General features: G+C 39.9%; 1 protein-coding gene across 1 annotated transcript in view; it reads right to left on the reverse strand.

The window, feature by feature from the left end:
- LOC122801240 (FERM, ARHGEF and pleckstrin domain-containing protein 2-like) overlaps positions 1 to 18,347 on the reverse strand; it is a 963,231-nt gene extending 944,884 nt beyond the window's left edge. Inside the window, exons 1-2 of the mRNA XM_044070791.1 lie at positions 18,333 to 18,347; positions 17,531 to 17,783 (exon numbers count right to left, since the gene is read on the reverse strand). Of these exons, the coding sequence (XP_043926726.1) occupies positions 17,531 to 17,783; positions 18,333 to 18,347 (268 nt within the window). The remainder of the gene's footprint in view (positions 1 to 17,530; positions 17,784 to 18,332) is intronic.
- Positions 18,348 to 24,030: the final 5,683 nt, after the last annotated feature.

The raw sequence follows: 24,030 nt of genomic DNA on the forward strand, positions 1-24,030 counted from the left end.
CCTGCTAATCATTTATTCCAACTCTGATTTTGCACAATCCCCAGGGAAAGGGCATACTCCCCAACCTTGGGGATTGTGCAAGCATGCAAAACTCTAGAGAATCTCTTTTGTCTAAGTGTGTGGACAAAACAGAGATCGATTTACGAACATACAGACAATTAAAAACATTTCTCATTGTCCTATAAAAAGGAGGGGCTATTCCCTTCATCAAGCACATCTCTGCATTTGTTGGCAAAAGGAACAGATGGTAGCACTGGTTGACTTTATATCTTAGATGGAAACTTGCTTCCTAGTGGCCCCTTCTCAGAAGGGGGAGGTTATGTGGAGCTCTGAAAGTCTGGCCAACTGTGCAGATGTCACCTCTAGATAATTATCATATTGCATAAATACTACAACAGTGATCTGTACAAAAAAACATTCAACTTTATGCATCGAGCACCCTACCTCTGTCAAAAAATACAAATTTAGAAGTTACTGACACAAACATTGGTGCACAAGCACCACCACCAATAACTATGCTTTTCAAAAAGAATGAGCAGTTGGCAACATTCAATCATCCAGAAAACAGACCAATTCTCCCAAAATTAAATTGTAAAATCGAAATCAGAAGAGGGGGAAGGGATTTGAAAGCAAAAATAAAATGAGATCTAAGACAGCAAATACAACAGAATCACTATATCTGCCTTAACAGCGAGCAAAAATCAGGAACTGGGTACAACACCTTCATGTGAAGACACTGTCCTGAATTTACTGCGGAAATGGAATGTTCTCAGGAAGTGTAAGACAACCATCAGCACAGCAGCATTAAGAGATGACCATGTGGCCAACATGAAACACACAGCAAACATCTGGTATTGCTGGTGCTGAAAGCGAGTTTCCCATATGAGATTTGTTTATATCTGAGTTGAAGTAGCACAGCACTCAAACACATAAAATAGGCAATGTAGAGCAATATAGAGTTTTTGCAGGATTCGCATCAGAAGGTTGAGTTTTAAGATACCAAAAACCAAACAGAAAACCTACAGGTTATGGTTTTGATGTAGAGTGAGAAACTAATCTTATGCACAAAAGTGGGAGAAGCATCTGGGAAAGTAAAAAAACACGGCAGAAAAATTGCATACATTTCATGTCAAGTGCAACAAATACAATCCATAACCCTAAACATGCTAACAAGCAATAGATCAAAACGATATGGATGCAGCAGCAGACCAATCAATCAATTCTGCAGTAAATGGGCTCCTATCATCATGCAGTGGAGTCACAAACATGGGGAAGGCATGGGGAAAATTAAAAGGACAGCTACAAATACCACATTGCAAAACAGTCCAAAGGGAAATCATACTTTCCATGTGAAAACCATCATAATTCAAAGCCAGCAAGATAAAATGATCAGAAGCATGAGTTACCAGCTTGCACCTGACATTGCTGCAGCAGATGTTAACACAAAGTTGAATTAAAGTCAGCAGCTGACATGTAAAAATGAGCAACAATCACAAACAATACAAGGCAACCTACAGGGTACACATACTGAGGTGATTCTAGCAATGCCATCTAGATGCAGCTTGAAGAGAGTTCATGCCCAAAAAGATAAATGCAAGCTGGACACAGCACAAAGAAAAAGCAGTGAAACCTTAGAAATCTAGGCAGGTGTCTCCCATGAAGGCAAACACCTTTACAGAGAAGGTGGAGAATGTCACCACAAACAGAAAAGTGACAATATTAACAGCTGTCAAAAACACTACATCCATAATGTGGCCATCAGATGGAACTACTGGTGAAAAACAAGCATTTGTAGACAGCTATATGCTATAAACATGGAAGAGAAACATAGTGCTTCTGCTACTGCTTAGTCTCACAACCCAGACAAACAAAGCAGCATATAAAATTTACAATCTAATGTGAAACCTAGTTAATGAAGCTGCTGAAAGACTGTAGATGGACATGTTACCAACATACAAGCTAACAAATGTTAAGGACTCCACTCTCACCAACTTATGTCAACAGATTTTGAATAGGCTGCCACAACATTAACTTCCTATATGCACTTGCAAAAGGATGCTAATTTCACTATGCACAGATGCATGAAGGCATGTTCAGAAAACTGTTCTATCAGACACACAATGTATGTACCAACTTGCACTTCAGATAAAGCAACTGGTGGCCTTGTGTTATTGAAATTCAATGTTATCGCTGGAGCATTTAAAGGCTGGACAGCGGAGATGACCCCTCCACAACATCAAGACCTAAACACCTTTCTAGAGCACAATTGTGTTTTGGCCACTCTCAAAAGCCTGTCTCCATGGTTGTAGCTATGTTCTCAGCAATGCTGAGGAGTGCATGCCAGACCTTATAGCTTGCTTGCAATTGCATTGTTTTTTTCATCTTGAAATTTGATATGGCACTTCTCCTGAGTTGGGTATTGTCCATATTGGATGTTGACTGGATTAGGGCTGGACTGTGAACATTTCATTCTTTCTTGCCGGTTATATGTTTGTTGTGCTATTACAGATATTTAACATCTGGGCTGGTCATAAGAACAAGCAGCATCAATGAAGTGTGCCCTGCATTCTGTGGGATTTAGACACTGAGTGGAAGCAGAAGGAAGGCAGACAAAGGCAGATCAGAAGTGAAATGAAGTGTCGGTATGGAGAATGACAGGATGGTAAACTTTGTCTGCCTTAATACGATAGAGGATTGGAGTGATTTGCCCATTCTCTGATTTGTTTTATTGGCTCCAGCTTTTTGCATTAAGATATCATTGGGACAGTGTTATATTTGGCCCATTTAATAGCAGATGGGATGTTATTTTTGTCTAGCCACTGAGATGATTTGCTTGTTTTGCCTATCTGCAGTTTTACTTTTATCTGTTAACTTCCTTGATTGTAATGACATGGACTGTTCCATCGGTATAGGTTCATAAAGGACAACCGCACCCACTGACTCAAAAAAATTTTGTTTATTTTCATAGATTCATAGATTAGTACTAAGCTAACTGCCCTTGCGGGCCATTGTAAGCCTAGCCAATTATCTCTTGTGAGACTCAAACCCTGCACCTTGCGTTTGTAAGGCAAACATCTTAACCATTAGGCCACCCGCCCAACTCCTATTTCATAATGGTTTGGTGTTTCCTACATTTTAACACCACTCTGGGACTACTTAGAGCTTTTTAGATATTTTTATATGCAATTTCTGACTAACCACATGGGGTCTGGCATCTTGAAATACTTCTGTTTAGTCTGCCTCTAAGTATCCCAGAATGCATTGTCGGTCTCAAAAAAAAATTGCTTCAGATCTGCCACGTTTTCCCAAAAGCTCCTGTCACTGCACTGATTTTACTGGCATTCACTGCTGTGTTATACTCACCTACTTTTGGTTGAAAATTTATCCTTTTTGAATGACTATTTCAAACACAAGCAGTGCAAATGCTAAAAAACAGAAAAAGAGCATGCATTTTATTGCTCTTTCTTCTTAAAATGCTAACTTGAGTTCTTTTGTGAAGGCTGAAATCTAGTTCTTCAAGGTATCTCCCCTTCACACCTATCTTCCCTAGCTGTGAAAGAGCTAAGGGTAATTTGAACCATTATGTGCATGTGACTGACAGCTCACAGCAGGTGACCAGACTAATGTACTGTTTTCTTGTCAGCCTTTCCTTCCTTATAGTGGGAGACTTTTTTGTTGCACTCCTGTCAAATTTAGAACCAAGCTGCATAGCACTGGGAATAATCACCATTTTGCAAAGCATCAAACTCTCACTTATTTTTCCTTCCTGTTTGGTTAAATAGCTAACAAATGATGCACTATAAGCACAAAATATTTCACAGACTTGCATGACAACACCCACGTTCATAGGTTCATAGGTTCATAGGTTCATACTAGGCTATCTGCCCGAGGGCATTTACAAGCCTAGCCCATCGTTTTGTGGCTTACGCCACCCCTTTAGTATGGGGAACTATACCCATTATTTTGCTGTGCCTCTGTCGAGCAGTGACACTGAGGTAATCCCTGGGGTATATCTGCGATCTCCCATCCATTGGTCAAGATTTCTCTTGAACAAGGCCAGCGAGGTGCTCTGCCTCATGTACCGGGATTTTGTTCCACAGCATAGGGAGTCTTTGGGTGATGAATCTATCCCTCCAGCACGTCCTATTAATAGCCGTGTCAAGGTTTAAGTCTCCGCCCTTGTGGCTCTGATGGATCTAGATTTTTGAGGTGAAGCATATTCATCAAATCTGGGTTTGACATGGCCTTGTATGTTAGGCAAAGGTCACCTCTGAGCAAGCGGTGGCGACTGAATAGAGCTGGAGTTCTTTCAGTCGGGCAGCATAGGACAGATTTTTGAGACCCTTTATCCTTTTGGTGAGGAACTTTGTGGCCTCTCCAGCTGCTGCAAGTGTCGGGTCAGATACATTCGAATGGGGCATTGTACTCAATCATTGGTCTGATGAGTGATGAGTAAAGGGAGACTATGACCTCCCTTGATCTAGATGAGAATCCCTTCATGATAAGGTGGGCAATGTAGAAGGTCTTCCTAACTACTTTAGCTACATGGGTGTCGAATGACAGACTACTATCAACCTGGGTCCCCAGGTCCCTGATAACTTCTTCTGTGCTCAGTGGATTGCCACCTATTTGGTAGCTAGGGGTAACCTTGTTTTTCCCGAAGGGTATGACTATGCATTTTTTGGCATTTAACTTTAGGCCGTGGCTCTGGCACCAGTTATCCGTTTCTGTGAGACCCTTCTGAAGGATATCTGTGTCAGATGTGTTTTCTACTATGGCGCCCAGTTTGCAGTCATCTGCAAACTTTGTCAGCCATAACCCTCCTGTGTTTGCTTGTACTTCGGAAAAGTAGATGCCAAACAAGAGTGGGCCCAGGACTGAGCCCTGTGGGACACCACTTGTGAGTCTGACATGGCGCCAGCAGCTCTGACCCTGTGGGTTCTGTCACTCAGCCAGTTTGCAACCCATCTTGTGATGTATGGGTTGACATTTAAGCTGATGAGTTTTTCAATGATACCCGAATGGGGTATTGTATCGAAGGCCTTAGCCAGATCGAGGTAGGCTGTATGGACTGCCTTTCCCTCATCAATGGCTTTGGTGACTGTTTCGAAAAAGTCAACCAAGTTTAAAAGGCATGATCTGCCTTTGACAAAGCCAAACTGGGTTGGATCCAAAGTCTGCAAATTCCCTATGTCTTTATTTATGAGGTCCATTATGATCCTCTCCATGGCTTTGCAGATAAGGCTTGTCAAGCTAATGGGCGGTAATTTCCAGGGTCGGTGGAGGCACCGCCTTTGTGAAGTGGTACCACAGTTGCAGTGCGCCACTCCTGGATCCAGAGGTAAGACTTTGATTAAACAGCTGTCCTAGCTGTGGGTTTAATTCCTCATTGAGTTCATGGAGCACACAGCCGGGGACACCATCAGGTCCCATGGATGCTGTGTTTTTGCTTTGGAGAGAGCAGTTCTCACTTGGGCGCTGGAGATGTTTGGGGGCTGCAATCGTTTGGTATAGATATCTCTCCTTTTGGGGAGGGGAGAAGTTTGCACTGAACCTGTCAGCCAGTATGTTGGCAATGTCTGTAGGATCAGTAATCTTCACATCATTTTGAACAAGCTCTGAGCATATCTGGGAGTTTCCTCCCAGGTTTCTAACATAGCTAAAGAAGGCCTTATGATTGTCTTTTGAGTCTTTAGCTATTTTTCTCTCGAAATTTGCTTTGGATGATTTTATGAGAGCTCTTAGTTTTTACTTATAGTGATCAAGGGTGTCTTACCTTTTAAGGATTTTGCTCTATCTTGTAGTAGCTTCCTCCTTTTGTTGTAGAGTTTGTTTATGGTTGGGGTCCACCAGACTGGACGCTTGCCTTTGGTACAAAGAGTCTTTGTTTTGCTTGGGATTGCCTTATCCATGCAGTCCTGCAGGTGCTGGTAGAAGGCATTTGTAAGTGATTCAGCGGCTTGAGTACTGTTTTCCGGGGACCTTAAAGGAGACCACACTAGTCTTTAGAAGTGTGAAGTCGGCTTTTGAGAAGTTCTTTACGGTGGTCTTTTTTATTTCAGGTGGGGGTGGGATGAGGACCTCCAGCGAGATTAGTTTGTGGTCTGATCTCACCAGTGAGGGGTACACCTCCGGTGTTGAACATTGTGCTCCCATGTTCGTGATGATGAGATCAAGTATGTTATCTCCTCTTGTGGGGATGGTGACTAGTTGTTCCATGGCATTTGAGTTTATGAATTCCAGGAACTTTTGGGCTAGGGTGTTTGGGCTTGAGTAGTGTTCCCAGTCTATATTAGGGTAATTGAAGTCACCTAGTATGATGGTGTTTGGTGATACATTTATCCCTCTAGTGTTTTCAGAAAGGCCATGTGAGGTTCCTGAGTTTGTGAGGGTGGCCTGTAACATGCTACAATTTGCAGAGCAGTCTTGCCTATGGTTAATTGCACCTGGATGGTCTCCGATGCATCGTGCGTTGCCACCAGTCTTGAGGTGTGGGTGTCCTTGATGAATATGGATACCCCTCCTTTCTTGGTATTGTCCAGATTTTGGGGCCGGAACGCATGATATGAGGTAAAACCTGATAGCGCTGGGGTGCTCTCAGGAGCCTTGAACCAGGTTTCTGTCACAGCACAGACATCGATGTTCTCCATACTGAGAAGGGCCTCGTGCATTTTGAGATTTAGACTTCTGGCATTGAGCAGCATTACCCTTAGTTTTTTCCTTTTTGTGTTCTAGGGTGGTAGGTTTAGAATTTGAGCCTTGCCTAAAAAGGCACTATGGGGTGGCAAGAGCCTTTGCCAATATCCGGAATCCCAGGGTGACAGGTGCAAGCCGTCCCTTGAAGCAGCGTGGCTTGTCCAGCATGTCATCCCAGGCAGACAGACACTGGATCCCCTTTGAATGACACCAGTGTTTAAGCCAATTGTTAAAGCTGATCATCTTATCTCTGTATTGTGGCATCATTCTTGGTGAAGGTAGGATACTGCTCAAGGTCAGGGTCATACCTGTCTGGGCTACATAATCAGAGAGCTCCTCAATGTCTCTTTTCATGTAGTCCAAGGAGGTACGTCTCAGGTCGTTTACACCAGCGTGGACAATGACTGAATCATATTTGTACCTGCTGTTGAGAGACCTGAGTGCTTGCGTTATGTGGCGGATTCTAGCGCCCGACAGGCAGCTTACTGTGACCTTCTCCTTACTCAGTCTGGTGAGCGGGTCAGTGTGTCTGACTATGGAGTCACCAATGACTAGTGTGTCTGGCATTGTGTTTGGCCTTAAGGGCTGTGACTGTTTGACACTCTGACTGTGAGGTCTATGTGTTGCAGGTGTTGTGTTCTGAGGTGGTGGTTGTTTGGGTGTCTGCTTTGGTGGCCTCTGCTGTTTTGGTAGATTTTTGATCAGAGCCTCCGAGTATGTCTTTGTGTGTTTATGTGTATGATTTGAGGTTGTAATGGTAATATGTGAGACTGGGTCTATAGTGTGTGTGGTAACCTTCTCCTCCTGACTGGTCTTGCCAGTCCTATGTTGAGAGAGCTCAGCCTCCAGTTTGGCCGTATAGTTGCATCTCTCGCATGTATTTGTGTTTTGTGGGAGGAGGAGAGGGTTGTCTGTGTACATGAGGCAATTGTAACATTGCCTCAATATTCCCAGGTTCACCAGCTGAGCAGGAGAGGACACTAGCAACTGATCCCTCGACATGCTAGAAGGAATAGACAAAAAACTTTAAAAAGATTCCGGGGACGTGGGTGACCGAGAAATGGGGTTGCCTTTTTGGGGTACTATCTATGACAAGAGTGCCGTATCAAGGTAATAAGTACTGTAGGAGCAAGTGCTACGTTTAACAGATAGAGAATAGTCTACTTGGAGTCAAGTAGAGATGATCTTTTTAATTATAGGATACGCTGATTAGATCAGTAGTATAGTTCGAGGAAGGTAGTTTTAAGGGAAAATTTGAAGAGTGGACTTTAGGTAGCCCGAATAGTTTAAACCTGCTTAACCGGCGCTGCCCTAGTGTGCAACAGTAGCAACTCCGGGCTAAATCGCGCTAAAGCGTGCTTTATAGCAGGGGGCTGGAAAAGACAGGAAATGACCCAAATTGGCCAACAAACCACAAGTCACTGCCCTAAACCACTCCTCTGAGGACAGATGAAGGAGTTATGGAAATGACCCCTAGTGGCCAATAAAACTACAGTGCTTTTTTAAGTGGTAATGTAAGAAATTACGGTATTGCACACTTCTTGTAATCTGATGTAGTGTTGTCGATTAATTGTGACAGACATCTGCTTATGTAAAAACATGCAATTAATGTCTACACATGGTCACTGCAAATTTATGCTCTTAGTTTTTGCAGCTGTTACTGTGCTTCTGCCTGTACTTTGGCACATATCGGTACGGCACTTCAGAAAAGTGAGATTATAGTTTGACATTGTTGCTAGGTTAAGAGTGGGCTGGGTAAGGCAGCTCTGACATCAGAATGTGGGAGGTCCACTGGCTCTTCTATACAGCATGCAAATCAGGCCGGGATTACATCACTTTGGGGGAGGAAACATCCTGGTAGTTAGAGCAAGAGCTCTGGCAGATGTGACATCATCATTTCAGAGCCAGCTTGAGGTTTTTCAATTTGGTTTTCAAAGTGAAAGTAAAACAGTACGGAAAGGTAGGAAGCCTAACAGGGAAAACAGTTGAGCGTATTAGTTTTGAAAGCTGCACGGGTGATTTTGAGGCTGTATCAACGAACAGGGACTGAAAGAGACAACCGGTTGAGCAATCTGCTTTAATATCCCGTTGTTGTCCTTTAAGTATTACTCTAGCTATCCTTGTGGGCTATTTTAGGCATAGCAAATTTCTTTTCAAAGGTGAGAATCAAACCTTGTACCTTGCTTTCTGACAAACACTTTAACCATAATACCATCTCCCAACCTCTATTATGAGCTTTAATGAGGGCACAAATTGGGTGAACTTGCCCATACTGGCCTGCAGCATTGTAGTAACATATTACTGCTAAACTATTACACTAAAATATACAATAATGGTAAAGCTGGTAACATTGTTTCATTTCCAGTGAATTCATCCCCAAGATGCTCCTTCCCTCACTATACAGTACCTTTTCTGGAACGTTTACAACCTGAACAAGCAAGTTCCCTTTACTCAAAACTCAAGCAGAAGTATGAGAGAGAAAAACTTAAGTAATGCTAAGCAAACCACAAGTCAACTAATCCAGGCATTACAGAAAGTAGATTTTATAACTTGCATTGGTTATCATAAAAGGATAACTTCTGACTATGGCTCATGCAACCTGAGCTCAATTAGTAGCACAGGTAACTTGATGGTGCAGGCAGTGGAATATGGGGTGGGGGTGGTGGGACTGGGACAAGACTGAGCAAGACGCTTGTAGAACATATCCTTTAGAGAACAAGGCTCAGCACATGGTGCAGTGCATGTCCTGAGGCAGGCTTTTTATGCCAAGGCACTGCTTGGTGGTAGCCCTAATCAAAGTGTCTGTGTGTACACATGTCTGTGTGTTCATAGGAAGGTACTAGGCTATCAGCCCAAGGGCCTACGTAAGCCTAGCCAACAAGGTTCCCTGGCTTACGCCACCCAAGAAAATTACTGTGCAAGTGTCTGTGTGTGTACGGGTGTAAACAAGTAGGGAAGGCACAGAGGGTCTTCTGTAATGATGCAAGCAGCTTGTATCCACACCCAGGGATATGGACAGGGCCATTATCAATGCCTTCAGATGCCAGAATGACAACTTCTCCGGGCTGCTCCCACCTCCATACAGTAATGGGTAGGAGAACAAATGGGCCTTATCCTGACATAGGAGGGGCTTTATGGTTGGGCAGCCACAGGGTAAAAAGATGAAGAAAAATAGAGATCATCGTATTCTTTAGGGGAAACCATAAACTGACTGAAGGCACCTGTAAAACTTTGATCTGACAATGCAACAATAAAAGTTCACCTTTACATGGGTTCTTACTCTTTTTTGTGTGCCTAATGTGTCTTACAAACTTATGTGCCTTAGGCTGCGTCAGCATGCATTCCACGGACTTTGTAAATGTGCGCTTACATCGTGAAATTACCACCTTGGCCATCACAGAATACACTTCTGATGACTTTGCCTGCTAAGGTAAGCTTAACATTGTGATATCACACATTCACAGGCTGTTTTAACAAATTACTATAAAAATGCACTATATAGAACATGACAGAAGCAATGTATGCAAGTAAATGCAGAGTTTTGTCATATAGATGTAAATGTTCAACTCTCAAGGACCTAATATAGAAAACATTTTGTACACCATCCTAAAATGTGACAGACCTGTATTTTGCATTTCTTGCAATGTCACTATAAAACTGTTAAAATGAAAGCAAAATGCTGTTTGCTGGTCACTGGCTAAACATTGCTCAAATGAAAAGGGCATGTTTCTCAGTATAGCCAGGATTTCTGTCGCATTTTTCAGAAACACACATGTTTCTAATTTAATTTTGTCTTACATTTCACTCCAGACTCATCTGTTGAAAGAAAGCACACTCCCAAACAGCCTACAATTTGACAGAGCAAATATCCTATCCTATATCTCACACACACACCCACACACCAGAGCCATAAACACAGCATAGCCATGAGTATGAAGAGATAAATGTTCTATTTTCATGCTATGACATGTTAAAGGGAAAGTCAAAAACTAGTAGGCTGCATCACTGTGAAGTGCAACATCCATAGGCAGATTATAGTTAGCATACTATCTAAAAAAATCAAATACATCTATTAAAGATACATAACCATCAGTCTGAAACTTAGGCCTTTTGCTGCCATAATCATAATCTAGTACGTTAATCTCAATCTGCCAGATCAATAAACATGAACTTTATTTTAACGATTTCTACAAAAAATTAAGTGTAATTTACACCTGCTGAGTTGGAAACAGTATTTTCAATGCAATACAAGTACCCTCCCCTCTTGCTAATGCTAAGTCAGATGCCAATATACACCATTAACATAACCTTTGAAAGATTTAACATAAAACTGTTCAGCTGAAAAAAAAATTCCACATTACAAACATGTTAATTACACACATCCTGGTCTACCAAAACAATATAGGTTTGCCTATTTGACTGTTTACCAGAGATGTACCATAGGTCAACACCCATTAGGATTTATGTTGCAACTTGCGATTTATGTATTTATCCACACTTTAACTTAGTCCTAGCAGGCCAGCATCTTTTCAAGGAAGACCCAATGTGGTTTTCATACCGACTAGGAGAAATTTAGCTGAGACGCTGAGGAACCTACCCTACACTCTCATGTTTGATGGAAAATAGAAATAATTTTGCAATGATCTGTATCAGAATACAAGAAAAATAAAAGAAAATAGAGAAATGCACAAGTTTAAAAATAAGTATTTTTTTTATCAAAGTTAAATTTCGAAAATGTACTTAACAGGTGGAAAGAATGGTACAAAAGTATCATGAATTTTTTTTTTAAGCAGACACTTGGGAAGGATTAAAATTGAGGCTATAATAGCTATTAACAGAAGGGAAAAAAGTTTGGATATTTTCTTGTCATGATTTTTTCTTTTTTTATTGAGACCTACTATGAATAAAGTAGCAAAGGCCAGATGTTATACAAAAGAAAGAACGGCAGATTGTGTTTATTTTATAAGGAATTAGAATAATCTGAGCATTTTTTTTTAGGTTGTGAAAAAGTTAACGTATGGAAAGTAATATCCAAGGAAAAGTTACTGTGGAATATAAAAAAGTTCAAGGAAATTAATGTTTATGAAAGCAAAGGTGAAGAAAAAATGTCCATAAATGTAGTGTGCAAGAATTTTTTTTTTTTTAGAAGTCTTAGAATCTTGGACATTTTAAGGAAGATTACAAAATGCTTGTGGTTACAAGGTTGGGGGATATTTGAAATGTTAGCTGCATAAAATTATATGTAATCAGGTTTAAGGTAAGAATGTAGACATGCATATGCAAGTGCAAAAATATAAAAAAAATATATTTCTATATTGTTGGATATACAAGAGTTTTGTATTAACCCCCTACTCTTCAGTAATTGCCATGGAACCTTTTACATCCACCCAAGCTACCACTAACTCAGGCAGATGGGACCCTGGTTTAGTGTTTCATTCTTAGGATGGCACGCTAAGGAGTGCAGCTCCCCCTCATGCTGCAATATAATGTCAGTTGTCAGGCACTTCACTTTGACACACGTGGGCATGTCTGCGAGAGAGAGACAGCAAAGTGTATTAAAAATTTTAAAGCTGTGTCAGCTTCTCACTGGCATTCAATGATGGGTAGCACTGGCTGCTATGTTCTTACATAAGATGAGAGCTTAAAGCTGAGAAGTGCTAAACAAAAATTATGTCAGAAAGATGTTAACATTTTTTTCCCTAAATTCAGAGTATAATCCGGATTCTCAGTGAAAATTACAAGCCACTCCTCAGAGTCTAACATAATAAAAAGGGGACTATTTTTTATTTTTCACAGACATTTTGATGACAGTCCATAACATCCCTTAAGGCAAATTTCAAGACACCCAAGGTTTTAAAAAGTATGCTACCTAGGCACCAGAATAAGATGTAAAAATTACAGATATGAACAAGGAATATTTTCCCATTCCTGGGGCATTCAGATTTCTAGGAAGTATGAAGTCACAAAATGCAATTTTGGAAGTGCACACATAGAAGGCAGCAGTAATAATGGAAAGGCAGGAGGAACGGAACATGAGAAGGGACAGTCACAAGACAGTTTGGAATATAACAGTACAAGAAGGCTGCTTGGACACTGAGGTGCACAGTAAGAGGCATCACCAACAATAAAACAAGGCACTGTTATTATTTCTAGATTGCTGAGAATATCCTGTCCAAAGTATTGCATGCAGTTCTTGAGATCTCACTTTTTCAAGGGCAGCTGTCACAGTTTTAGTAGTGCACTCATAATACATTCTCATTACCATAAGAATAGCTCTTTAGCAAGCAGCAAGAAGCTACTACTTATCAAAGTCAAAAACTGACTGGAACAGAGGGATAAACACTTATGATCCACACAACTGAATTCAAACAGTGTCTCAGGTTCTGAGAGCCAGGCTGGGGGGAGAAGAGGCAGGACAAAGTGGCCAAAAAAGTGTAGTGTTCCCTGGAGGATGGGGTTTTGGTGGAAGTAGTTTTGCCACATACAAATGGATGTTTGCAAATGCCAAAGTTACAGCTGTAACCAGGGACATGGGCTTGACTTACCAAGCTGGTGATGGTAGCCCTCATCAGCATGCTACACAGAACACAGACATGCAGGAAAAAGGATATGGAAAACCTTTATGGCAATGCAGGTGACATGTCAGCCACAAGGCAATGTAGTTAGACCCTTAACTTGAAATACCCGCAATGCTCACATGTGTAGAAGTGAGACAGGGCACAAAATACCTTTATGGCTGCCTAGACAAGTGCCCCCTCTGGATGGCTCCTGGCTCCATACTGGGGAGAATGGGGCCAAGACTGAAAGAAAGATTGTGGATGATAACACACAGGGGGAAACAACTACTTAAATGCAACTTAAGTACAATTCTCACAATCTGTAATGGGATTTGCTCCTTACTATAGAAATATTTAAGCTGTAGAAATGAAGACAGAAGACTAAGCAGTGCACTTTTTTTAACCAGGCTCTCTTCAATACCCACAATGCAAAACTGCAGCCATGCACCCCCTCCCGCCAGGAAATCTAAGCTGTAAAAGATCATGCTAGGGGACTAACATCCTCTCACTGCAAACTCTCTTTCATACCATGGATTCCTGCATCAATAATCTTTCAGGAAAATCCCTCTCTTTCCAGTGATAGACTGCTAAACAAAGGGAGTAGTGAATGAGGAAAAACAGCAGGCCCTACATAGAAAAAATGCATGCCTGCAGGCTTAAAGCAAAATTAAAAATGGGTAAGAGGGGGACATAATGAGCAATTTTAATAAAGTAATTTTTCCAGCTAACATCAAGACAAGCAAAACTGCCTTCTCTTTTACAGTTCAAATCCAAAATAGGGGAAAGTACAATACATGTACATTTAACTTCCAAAATTCATAAGCTGTTCAATTATTTGCTGCCATTAAGTGCAGAATGGTAATGATATAATGTTTAACCAGAACCTTTGTAAGCTACTTGGAGACAAAGGCCATCTGAAATAACATGGAAGAGAAAAAGCAGTACAGTAACAAATACCTGTGTTATGTAAAGTAAATAGTACTACAGAAGGGTTTATACAGCAAGCTATCAAAAATTTTTTTACACAAATTTTGTTCCAGCCACAATTTAACACTAAAAAGCCAACCATTACCTGATTAAAAAACATACAATTCATAGGTTAATCAAGCTTTCTCCAGGTTTTAAAATATTAGTTAAAAAATGGCAAAGTAAGAAAAGGTGTTACTTGGCCATATCATTAAATCCCAAATTATTTAATCTAAATGCCTGAAAGCCCATCTGACCAAAATAGGATTTAAATTTTAAATAACTGAATCATGCAGTCAAAACACCAAAAAGAAATTCCATTACAGAGGGATATGGCCCTTGTCGCACCTGACACCACATGTTGGGGGCATCACCCTTCACAGTGCCCTTACTTTACCTTAGGTAGGACTTCATGAGAAATGCTCAAGTATCTGTCTTATCCATTCTTAATTTTAAGCCTGCTGAATGCACCTCGACTCTACAGGGCCTATTTTTTCTTTCATGTATTAACTCCACAGTCACAGAAATCAGAGAAAAGAGCAACACTACACACACATCACTGTAGTTAAACACTAAGCATCTTTGACAACCTCTTAATATTTCTATTCCTGCATTACAGAATTCAGCATTGCTATCCTACACTAAACTGAACAAACTTTCAACCACATGTTCGTTCATGTAAAAGGGCTTGTAACCATTTAAACTCAGTCATTCTGGGATTCAGCCAAATGAAAAAAACACAACACGACAATCAATTTGGAAAAGTATGAAAATCTACAATTTTGGACAGGTCTGACAGCAACTACAAATCTGAATATGCTACTTATTAGTTTTGAGACACATGCTTATATGCAGGCACTACAAAATGAAGATAATCAGTTTAACAACCTGACCTCCGTACAACAATGTCTTCTGCTAAGGATATCTGATGCATCTCCAAAAATGCGAAGAGCATTTTCATCTTAACATACTAAAACTGTTCAACTGCATTTCAATGGTACTACCGTTACAATCTACAAGTTCAATCTGCTAATTCAAAGTGCTAAAATTAAATGAGACTGAAATCTTGGAACTTAATGGTCGATTTAGGCAATATAAATGGCACATCCTAAAATACCACAAAACAAACATTACTGACTAAATTAGTAAAGTTAAATTAGAGTGCTGTGCAATCATAATAAAGCACTCTGGGACATGGATCAGATTCACACATTTGTCACGTGGCATTTAATGAAATTACTTGGCACATGGGTAAATATCCAATAACTTGCAATCTGCAGTTCAGTGGCATGCATACTACACAAGTTCTGCCAATTTACAGGATTTGCATCTTAACACTTAACACAGACAACGCAGAATGTAAAACTGTTGCAGATCTCTAAAATAAAGCAGTCAGCAGCAATCACACCTCTAATCTAGGCAGTTTAAAAGGCATGGAATACAACATTTCTACTGCAATGTTTCTTCCTAATGTTCAGCCTTCTCTTTTTACTGCTTGAATCCAAACTGGAGGGAGTACAATAAATATATGTACAAGGAGCCTCCAAAAATCCTAAACTGCACAGTTATTCACTGTCATTAAGTACTTATGAAACTCTGCAAACGACTTGAAATATTTTGCTAAAAATCTTCAATGGAAATGGGAATACTGTCCTGTTAGGTGGTTTATCTTGGTTTTCATACAAAAAAACACTAAATATTTAAGATGAACACATGAGCCAAGAAGCATAATCCAAGGCTGTGTCATTAATTACATATCAAAAATGTACTTAAATGCAGTTATCTAGAGTAGCATGTTACCAAGAATTAATGAATAATACTGACTGACAAAAAAGTTACGCTCGACAAGGTAATGGTATTACCAATACCACCTCTGATCACATGGCACCATTCTGGTACACTCACCAGCTATCTAGATCAACCCCTTATTTCCACTCACAGTGTAGACTAAATGTATCAATGCCACATAAGGCACAACTGGCATGGTATGTTTAAAACCACAGGTCCTTCATAATTTTACAGCTTCAGTGCAGAAATTGAGACAGCCAATAAAGAGCAATGTACATAAAAAGTAATACTATACATGACGTGTTTAGTTGCACTGCGTGCACTTTCTGTACTAGGAGAGAGTAGTACCAGCCAGTTCACAGCAGTAAACAATTCTAAAAGCAGACAGTTTTATATTACTTACATAATTACTTGGTTAAAAAAATCATTTACAAATATAGACACTGCTGTATGGGAACAGACAAATTATCAATTACATTTTTAGACAGAAAGGAATGTGAGTGTCAGGCAACCTGATCACAGATCAATGCCAGACTTCTGACTTCCTGGGGAAGAAGAGCTTTTGACATTTTTGTGAAAATCATATGAAAATAGGCCTCCTGCTGTTTGTGCAAAGGGATTACTGAAGAAAAGGTTTCCATCCAGTGGACTTCCATTTTCTGAATCCCAAGTGTCTGAGTCTGAACTGCTAGAGTCTTCTGTAGTGGTAGCAGGTGGGTAATTCATTTGCTCTAGCTGGTCAATGATATCACTAAACTGAAAAGCAGAACTGGAATCTGAGCGTACAGAGTAAGGGGGAAAATTCACCATAGAGCTAGCCTCAGAATGAGTTGCAGAGTTTGCCAAGTTTAAGGAAGTGGTTTCTGATGTACCATTTAGCATCAGATTGTTGAGTGAACTGCTTTCTGACTGATTGTTTATGAGGGAACTAGTTTCAGACTGGCTGAGGAGTCCTTGCATTTTTATAGCTTGAGCTTTAACTTCAAATAGGTCAGAAGCATCAGTAGGTTGCTCATTCCCATTGAAGTCACTCTCTCCATGTTCAAAGTAATGTTCAAAATGTATATTAACCATATCAGTATAGTATTTACTAGGGCTTGAATGAGTGCTACTCTGGTTATGCCTTGCTGCATTTTTATTTGCTAAATGAGGTACATCATCAGACTTTGATAAGGCATTCAAACTTTTCCCATTACCACCACTATAAGCATAAGAAAAGGCTTCCATTCCACCTGCAAAAAATGACATTTCAGCTGGGTCATCATCAATAAACTCTTCTGTAACTTGGAGATGAGAGTTTGTTGATGTGAAAATAGGTTCCCCCCTACCACGAAGCTTACTGACATCATATCTATGATCAGTTAAAAAAACACCCATGGTACAATCATCCTCATCATTGTCATTTCCATTTTTGACTTCACCATCCCTGCATCTGTCTTCTACAACTAATTCTACACAAGAGCTACTCTCAGCATGCAAAGAACCTGGATTGAAACTTGATGCAGACTGATTAGAACCAAGACCTTGCAGTGACTGCAGTGATGGGCTATCAGCTGGATCTGTCTTCCTCCTCTTTCCCATCTCATCTGGTGAAGTCGGAAAGATGGTTCCTGGTACAAAAGAGCGGGATGGTGACTGTCTTGAGTCCAAGAAAGGAGCTTCACCAAAAACAGGAAGGCTAGAAATGGCCGGTGAGGTGGTATGCACAGTCGGAAAGGAAACACTGGCTGAAGAAGGGGAGCCAGGTACTTCTATACTCTCAGTGAATGAGAAACTCTATGAAAGGAAGTAAAAAGAAAAAATAATTGAAATGTTATGCACAATGTGTTCATCACTCATGTACTTAAAGCACAAAGGTCTACAATAATCTCATTACTATGAAAATATTTCAGTCTGATAACTTTTCTCCTTGCTAGATTTTTTTGTACAGTGGAGAACATAAGTAAGGAGTAATTAATTCCCCTTCGACCACTGGGAAAGTACAACTAGGTAAAGCTCCTTTTCAGAACAGCCCCAGGGGAAATAATAGCCCATCACCTACTTTTTTCACAAGCAATTAACATAAGCTAACAAAAATATACTACATTATACTTCGCTATACATAGTTTAACAGTTTATCAATATGTAAAGTACATTATACAATATTTACAGCATGCTGTCACTCATTCCCAAAGGGCATTCAGCATTATTGTACAGTTCATGTAGAAAGTCACACTGAAGTTTTATAACAGACAGCAGATAAGGCATATACATGTTTTATCCAACTAGTTATTCACTTGACACATGTAAACAAGTGACAAAGTGTGAGGATTTTATAATACTTACTTGATTTGGCTGCATAAGGTGAGGGGATTACTAATGGTGCTGATACAAGGGCATGACTTCATTGGAATTATAAAATATAGATGGGAAATTATTAAAACAAGGAAGCTTATTAATGGGGTTGTTACAAGACAATTTTATTCATAGTTCTATTTCTTTCAAGGAGGTTTTACATAGTAGACCAGATATTTTTTATTTTTGTTAGGAGAGTATTTTACAGTTCAGCAATGCACACAGAAACAATGTAGTTACCACTGATTTTTTTAGTAAGCACTAAGTTTGGACTCGGTGACTGCAGCTGTGTGTGGGTGAGTACCAGTTTAATAATGGGCCAGTGGCAGAGTACCTGTCTGGCTGTAGAGGATGTTCTAGGCAGCTCTAACTTAAATGGATGTTAACAGTTTAGGTAGCTCCAGACAGTTAAGGTGTTGATATGTCCGGCAAATGAAGTTGCTTGCAAATGCTGCAAGCTTATTGTACAATTGCTATGATTTGGCTAGCTGACAGGAATGTGTTAATCAAAATTGACAAGACATACAAGAAACTAAGGAGTAGTTGGGTCTAAGCTATGTCTCACATGCAAGGTCTTATAGAAAAGGTTTCACTTCATAAGTAATTCATGATTTTTTAAACTGCATAAGAGAATCTTAACCTTTTGTCAATTATTACATCCAGTAGTACTGCTCTTTGTACTAGCTCGATTCTAGTATCAACTGAACATATTTCATTGTTGGGTTAAGGTGAAAACACCATTAGCTTACTTTTTTTTTAATTTTGATGCAAGAGTTTAGACTGCTCTAGTCATTTTTTTCAAATTTTGTAAAAAAAAATGCTGGAGGTCATCTTGGAGCTGTCTGACTCAGAAGTAAGAACATTAAATGTTGAATCACCTGTATATTGCAATACATTTCCTGGGAGGGGGCTGTGTGCTTATTTATAAAAATGAGAGTAATGGTCCTAAAACTGAACCTTGTAGAACATCTAATGTTTCATGCAGAGTTGACAGCTGACCTGTCCAGCATACATTGTGCCTGTGTTTTGTGGCTAAGGTAATCTTTAAACCATGTGACCGCATAGGTCCAGATCCTACAGCCTAGTTAATGTGGAATGTGAAACTGTCTCAAATACTTTAGACCAGTCTAGAAATATAGATGCAACCACTTCACCTGCTAGAGTCTTCTGTTTTTGAAAGTTAGTAATGGACATAGTTTTTGAAAGTTGGTAATGCTGTTTCTGTGCTGTAGTTTCCTGCTGTGGAAAGTAATTTGTTCTCCGTTAGAGTTTGTCAACTGTAGCTGAACACTTTTTTATATATATATATATATATATATATATATATATATATATATATATATATACACACAAGTATTTTAGATAAAGGGAACAAGATGGCTATAAGGTCTGTAGTTCGCCAGCTTTAGGATTTACCACCTTCATGTAAGGAAATAACAATGGAGTGTTTCCGGAGCTTTGAGACTATAGCTTCTTGAAGACTGCAATTTATTAAGTATAGATACCAGGTATGCAATGGCATCTGCAGATACACGGATATATTCAAATGGAAGGTGATCCGCTGCAAGACAGTTGGGTTTAAGTTTTTGAAATTTGTTTTTTGACAAATGTAAAGGTTTGAAGTCAGATGTAGCAAATTATGAACTTTGTCAGCTGATCTGCAGAAATTTGATTTATAGCAAGGGCTTTTTACCTTTTCATCATATCCCCGTGTGGTGTTTCCATTTATTGGCTGTGGATAAAAAAAAAACTCTAAACAGAACAAATTAAACCTTGAAGGCAAACCAGAATCAGAAGGTGACCAAAAAGCAAAGGATCGGAAGACAGAATCCATAAGTACCAATTCCTGGAATCATGGTCCAAGTAATCATGCTTGATAAAGGTGTAAACCAAAGAGTAATGGCCATGGCACAAATATGTTTAAAACAAGCGGTAGAAGCAGCCCACTCCAGGTGGAGTGACCACTAGTAGCAGCATTTTGCATTGGATAGCTAGCTGTCTGGAAGCACGAAACAGATGTCTTTAAAACAGGCTCTGGAAACTGACCCATAATCTGAGACAGCAGAAGCATTTTCCAATAGATAGATAGCTATCTGAAGACACGAGCAAATATTAAAAGCAGGCACTGTAAATAAACATTCTCCTTGGAAAGCGACCTTTAACAGTAGCAGCATTTTCCAGAGAATAGTAAAATGTCTGGTGGCAAAAGTCAATGTAATAAGAAATTAACTGGGAATGCTCTTTGGCCAGAGTAAGAGAGACTTCTACAACTAGTGCACCTTCTTTGGGTATAACCTGATGTGCCAGAAAAATGACACAAAACAGCAGACACATGAGAATACTCTCAATCTCAAGTGTACACTAAGGTTTTCAGAGCTATATAAATGATCACGTTTTAAAGTTCCTCCGTTCAGTCATCAAACAGATAAAATCTTGAGTCATACATTGGGGAAGATAAACCTTTCTTAGGTGACGTTAATAAAGTTGTAAAAAAAGTTACTGTACAAAGGAAGAAAACATGATGCTGACAGTACTGAATGCAAGACATCTATATAGAAAAAGAGAAGAGTTAAAAAGAAGTTATATACTTACTATAACATTCCATCTGTGTTGTCGATCATCTATCCTTGGCCATTGGGTACTCTGTTCCTATCCTCGGAACCAGCTCGGCTGTTGCACAGCTCTCACAGCCAAAAACTCTTAAGTTAAGACTCTACTCACAATACCCCTTCTCCATATTACCTCAAATCAAGTTTGCAGCCATATAGGAAGACAGAGGAATTTACAATTTAAGGAAGAAGCCAGGGCCAAGGTCAAACCTGATAAAGTAACCAGGACAAGTGTTCTATCCTCCATGAAATCAACAGGAGGGGGAAGGAGGGTGGGGTTGTCAAGGATAGATGAAAACTGACAACATAGATAAAATGTTATGGTAAGTACAGAACTTCTTTATTTGATTTTGTCAATCTTCATCTATCCTTGACCTTTAGGACAGAGTCCCCAGCTACTTTAAGTCCTGGGTGGCCTTATGGAAGGATATTCCTGAGAACCATAGAAGCAAAGGAAGCACTACCCCTGGAGACCAGATCCAATTTGTAATGAGTGTTAAAGGTATGTGGAGTAGCCCATGTTGCTGTTGTGCATATCTCATCCATGGAAGCCTTGGAATAGAGAACAGCTGACGTGGCTATTGATCTGGTGGAATGTGCTCTCTCAGGCACAGGTAACTTGAGATTATGTATATATATATATATATATATATATATATATATATATATATATATATATATATATATATATATATATATATTTATTTATTTTACATTTGTTGACCGGGCTAGTCTAGCTGGATACATGTCCTTTTTCAGTAGAGGCCCGGGGAGAAAAGCTCCCACAATAAAGAGAAATATCACAATACAATTAGATAAAAGAAACTACATTAGTATAATAATAAACAAGAAAAGAACTACATTTACATGCTGATAATTTGACAATCCTTTGTTGAGTAGCTCAACTTGACATGGATACTTGGAGAGGTAGTGAAATACTAGTTTAAAAAACTTGAGAGGAAGACGAGACTAAGGTGTTGTGAGACCTATAGGAATTAATCTGGGTTAGGACATGGGCATAACCAGTGAGACTTAAGAAATTCTTTGAGATTAATTTTGAATAGATTAAGTGAGGTCATGAGCCTTAGGTTGTTGGGGAGGGAATTCCATTGCTTTCCAATGGAGTTAGCATAGAGAGCATCACCGGCCAAGTTATTAGATTTAATGGTTAATACCTGAATACTGTTTGAGGATCGAAGGCAACTTAGGTTGGTGTAGGGGGTCAGTATTTTGCTCAGTGAGGGGGTTTTATCCGGTTGATTAATTATTTTGAATGCTTCCGTGAGTTGGTTTAATTTAAGAAGATTGGGCAGTTCTAACCAGCCAAGTTTCTTGAGGTTGAGGCAATGGTGGGTACGATAGGGTGTACCTGTTATGAATCTGGCAATATGATGATAGGTAGTAGAGAGGTTATTGAGCTCACGTTTATTGAGGAAGGAAAATATCGGAGAGGCATATAGTAGGGTGGAAAGGAGAGGAGTACGAGCAATGGTTAATTTTGCATGAGGAGTAAGAAAGTTCTTAATTCTGTACATTGAGCCTAGTTTCTTGTTAACTGACTTAATGGTTTGGCCGATGTGCATATCGAATTTAAGCTTATGGTCAATAGTAACACCTAATAGTTTGGTGTAGGAGACAGGCTCAATGATGGTGCCATTAATGGATTCCACAAAGAAGGTCCTAGAATTAGCAGGTGGGGGTTCTTGTGCTAGGGGAGTGGTTGACGTGGGGAAAAATAGAAGTAACTTTGTTTTTGTTGGGTTTAGTATGAATTTCAGGTCGGAGAACCATTTTTCAACTTTGGCAAAAGATTGTTGGGTGGCTGCTTGGAGATTCTGGAGAGAAAGTTCAGAGCAGATCAGGGTAGTCTTGTCTGCATATTGAATGCAGGTGGCTCTAGGGATGACTGCGTGAAGATATATATATAAACCAGTCAGCCATTTTGACAAGGTAACTTTTGAAACAGATTTTCCTAGAGTTGGACCAGAAAAAGATACAAACAACTGGTTCAATTTTCTACATTCTTTAGTTCTGCTGAGGTAGAAATGTATATCTGTGTAAGCAATATTCACCTTAGATGGAAAAACTGGGAAAGAAAACAGGCAAGTCAATAGTTTAATTAATACTGGATTCTGAGCCCACCTTAGGAAGAAAGGATGGGCTTGTTCAGAGTGAAACTCTGTCCTTATGAAAACCAAATTAGGGGGGTTTTGAGCATAAGGCTTGAATCTCAGAAATTTGTCTGACAGAGGTAATAGCTATCAGAAAAACAAACAGTTTTCCATGAGAGAAATTTTAAGTGACATGTCACTGATGGTTCAAAGGGGGGGGGGGGCACCAAGGACTGCAAAACCATGGTCAGATCCCAAGGGGCCAGTGGGTCTTTAAACACTGGCTTTAAATCACAAAACTCCTTTTAGGCACACTTTACATAATCTATGGGAAACTGAACAGTCTTCAAAGCCATTATAGATATTAGAAATGGCAGCTAACTGGACCTTAATTGTGGAAGCAGAAACTCCTTGAGCAAAAAGTATTGCTAAAAATTCCAAAACTTTCGCCACTGGTACAGAAAAGGGGTTAAGATCATTACTGCATACCCAAATCGAAAATCTGTTCCATTTGCTAAGGTAGAGTTTCCTGGTGGATGGTGTATGGGAAGCCAGCTGAATTTTTTTGTACTGGAGATGATAAATTATTCTGGCTGGTGACCACCAGAATTGGAGGAACCAAGCTGTAAGCCTGAGGTTTTGAAGGTTGGGATACACCACTCACTGTAGTTGAGACATGTCTGGTACTGGGGTCCAGAATCCATGGACAGTGAATTAGGTGAGGCCATAGGAAGGGGAACCAAACTTGTCGAGGCCAGAAGTGTGCAATGAGGATCACTGTTTCTCAACTTGCTTGTTTTCCTCAAGAAGAGGGGAGTGTGAGAGGGAAGGAGGGAAAGGCAGGGTAGACTCGAGAGACAATCGAGAAGAAGAGTCTTTCAGATACTCTCCCCTGAGGGATGATTAGGGCAAAGAAGCTGCTGCATTTGTTGTTCATGGGTGATGCAAAGAAGTCGCAGCAAAGCTGGC

This window comes from Protopterus annectens, chromosome 4.part1, assembly GCF_019279795.1.
Source record: "Protopterus annectens isolate FY-2018-M chromosome 4.part1, PAN1.0, whole genome shotgun sequence".
Classification (NCBI taxonomy): Eukaryota; Metazoa; Chordata; order Ceratodontiformes; family Protopteridae; genus Protopterus; species Protopterus annectens.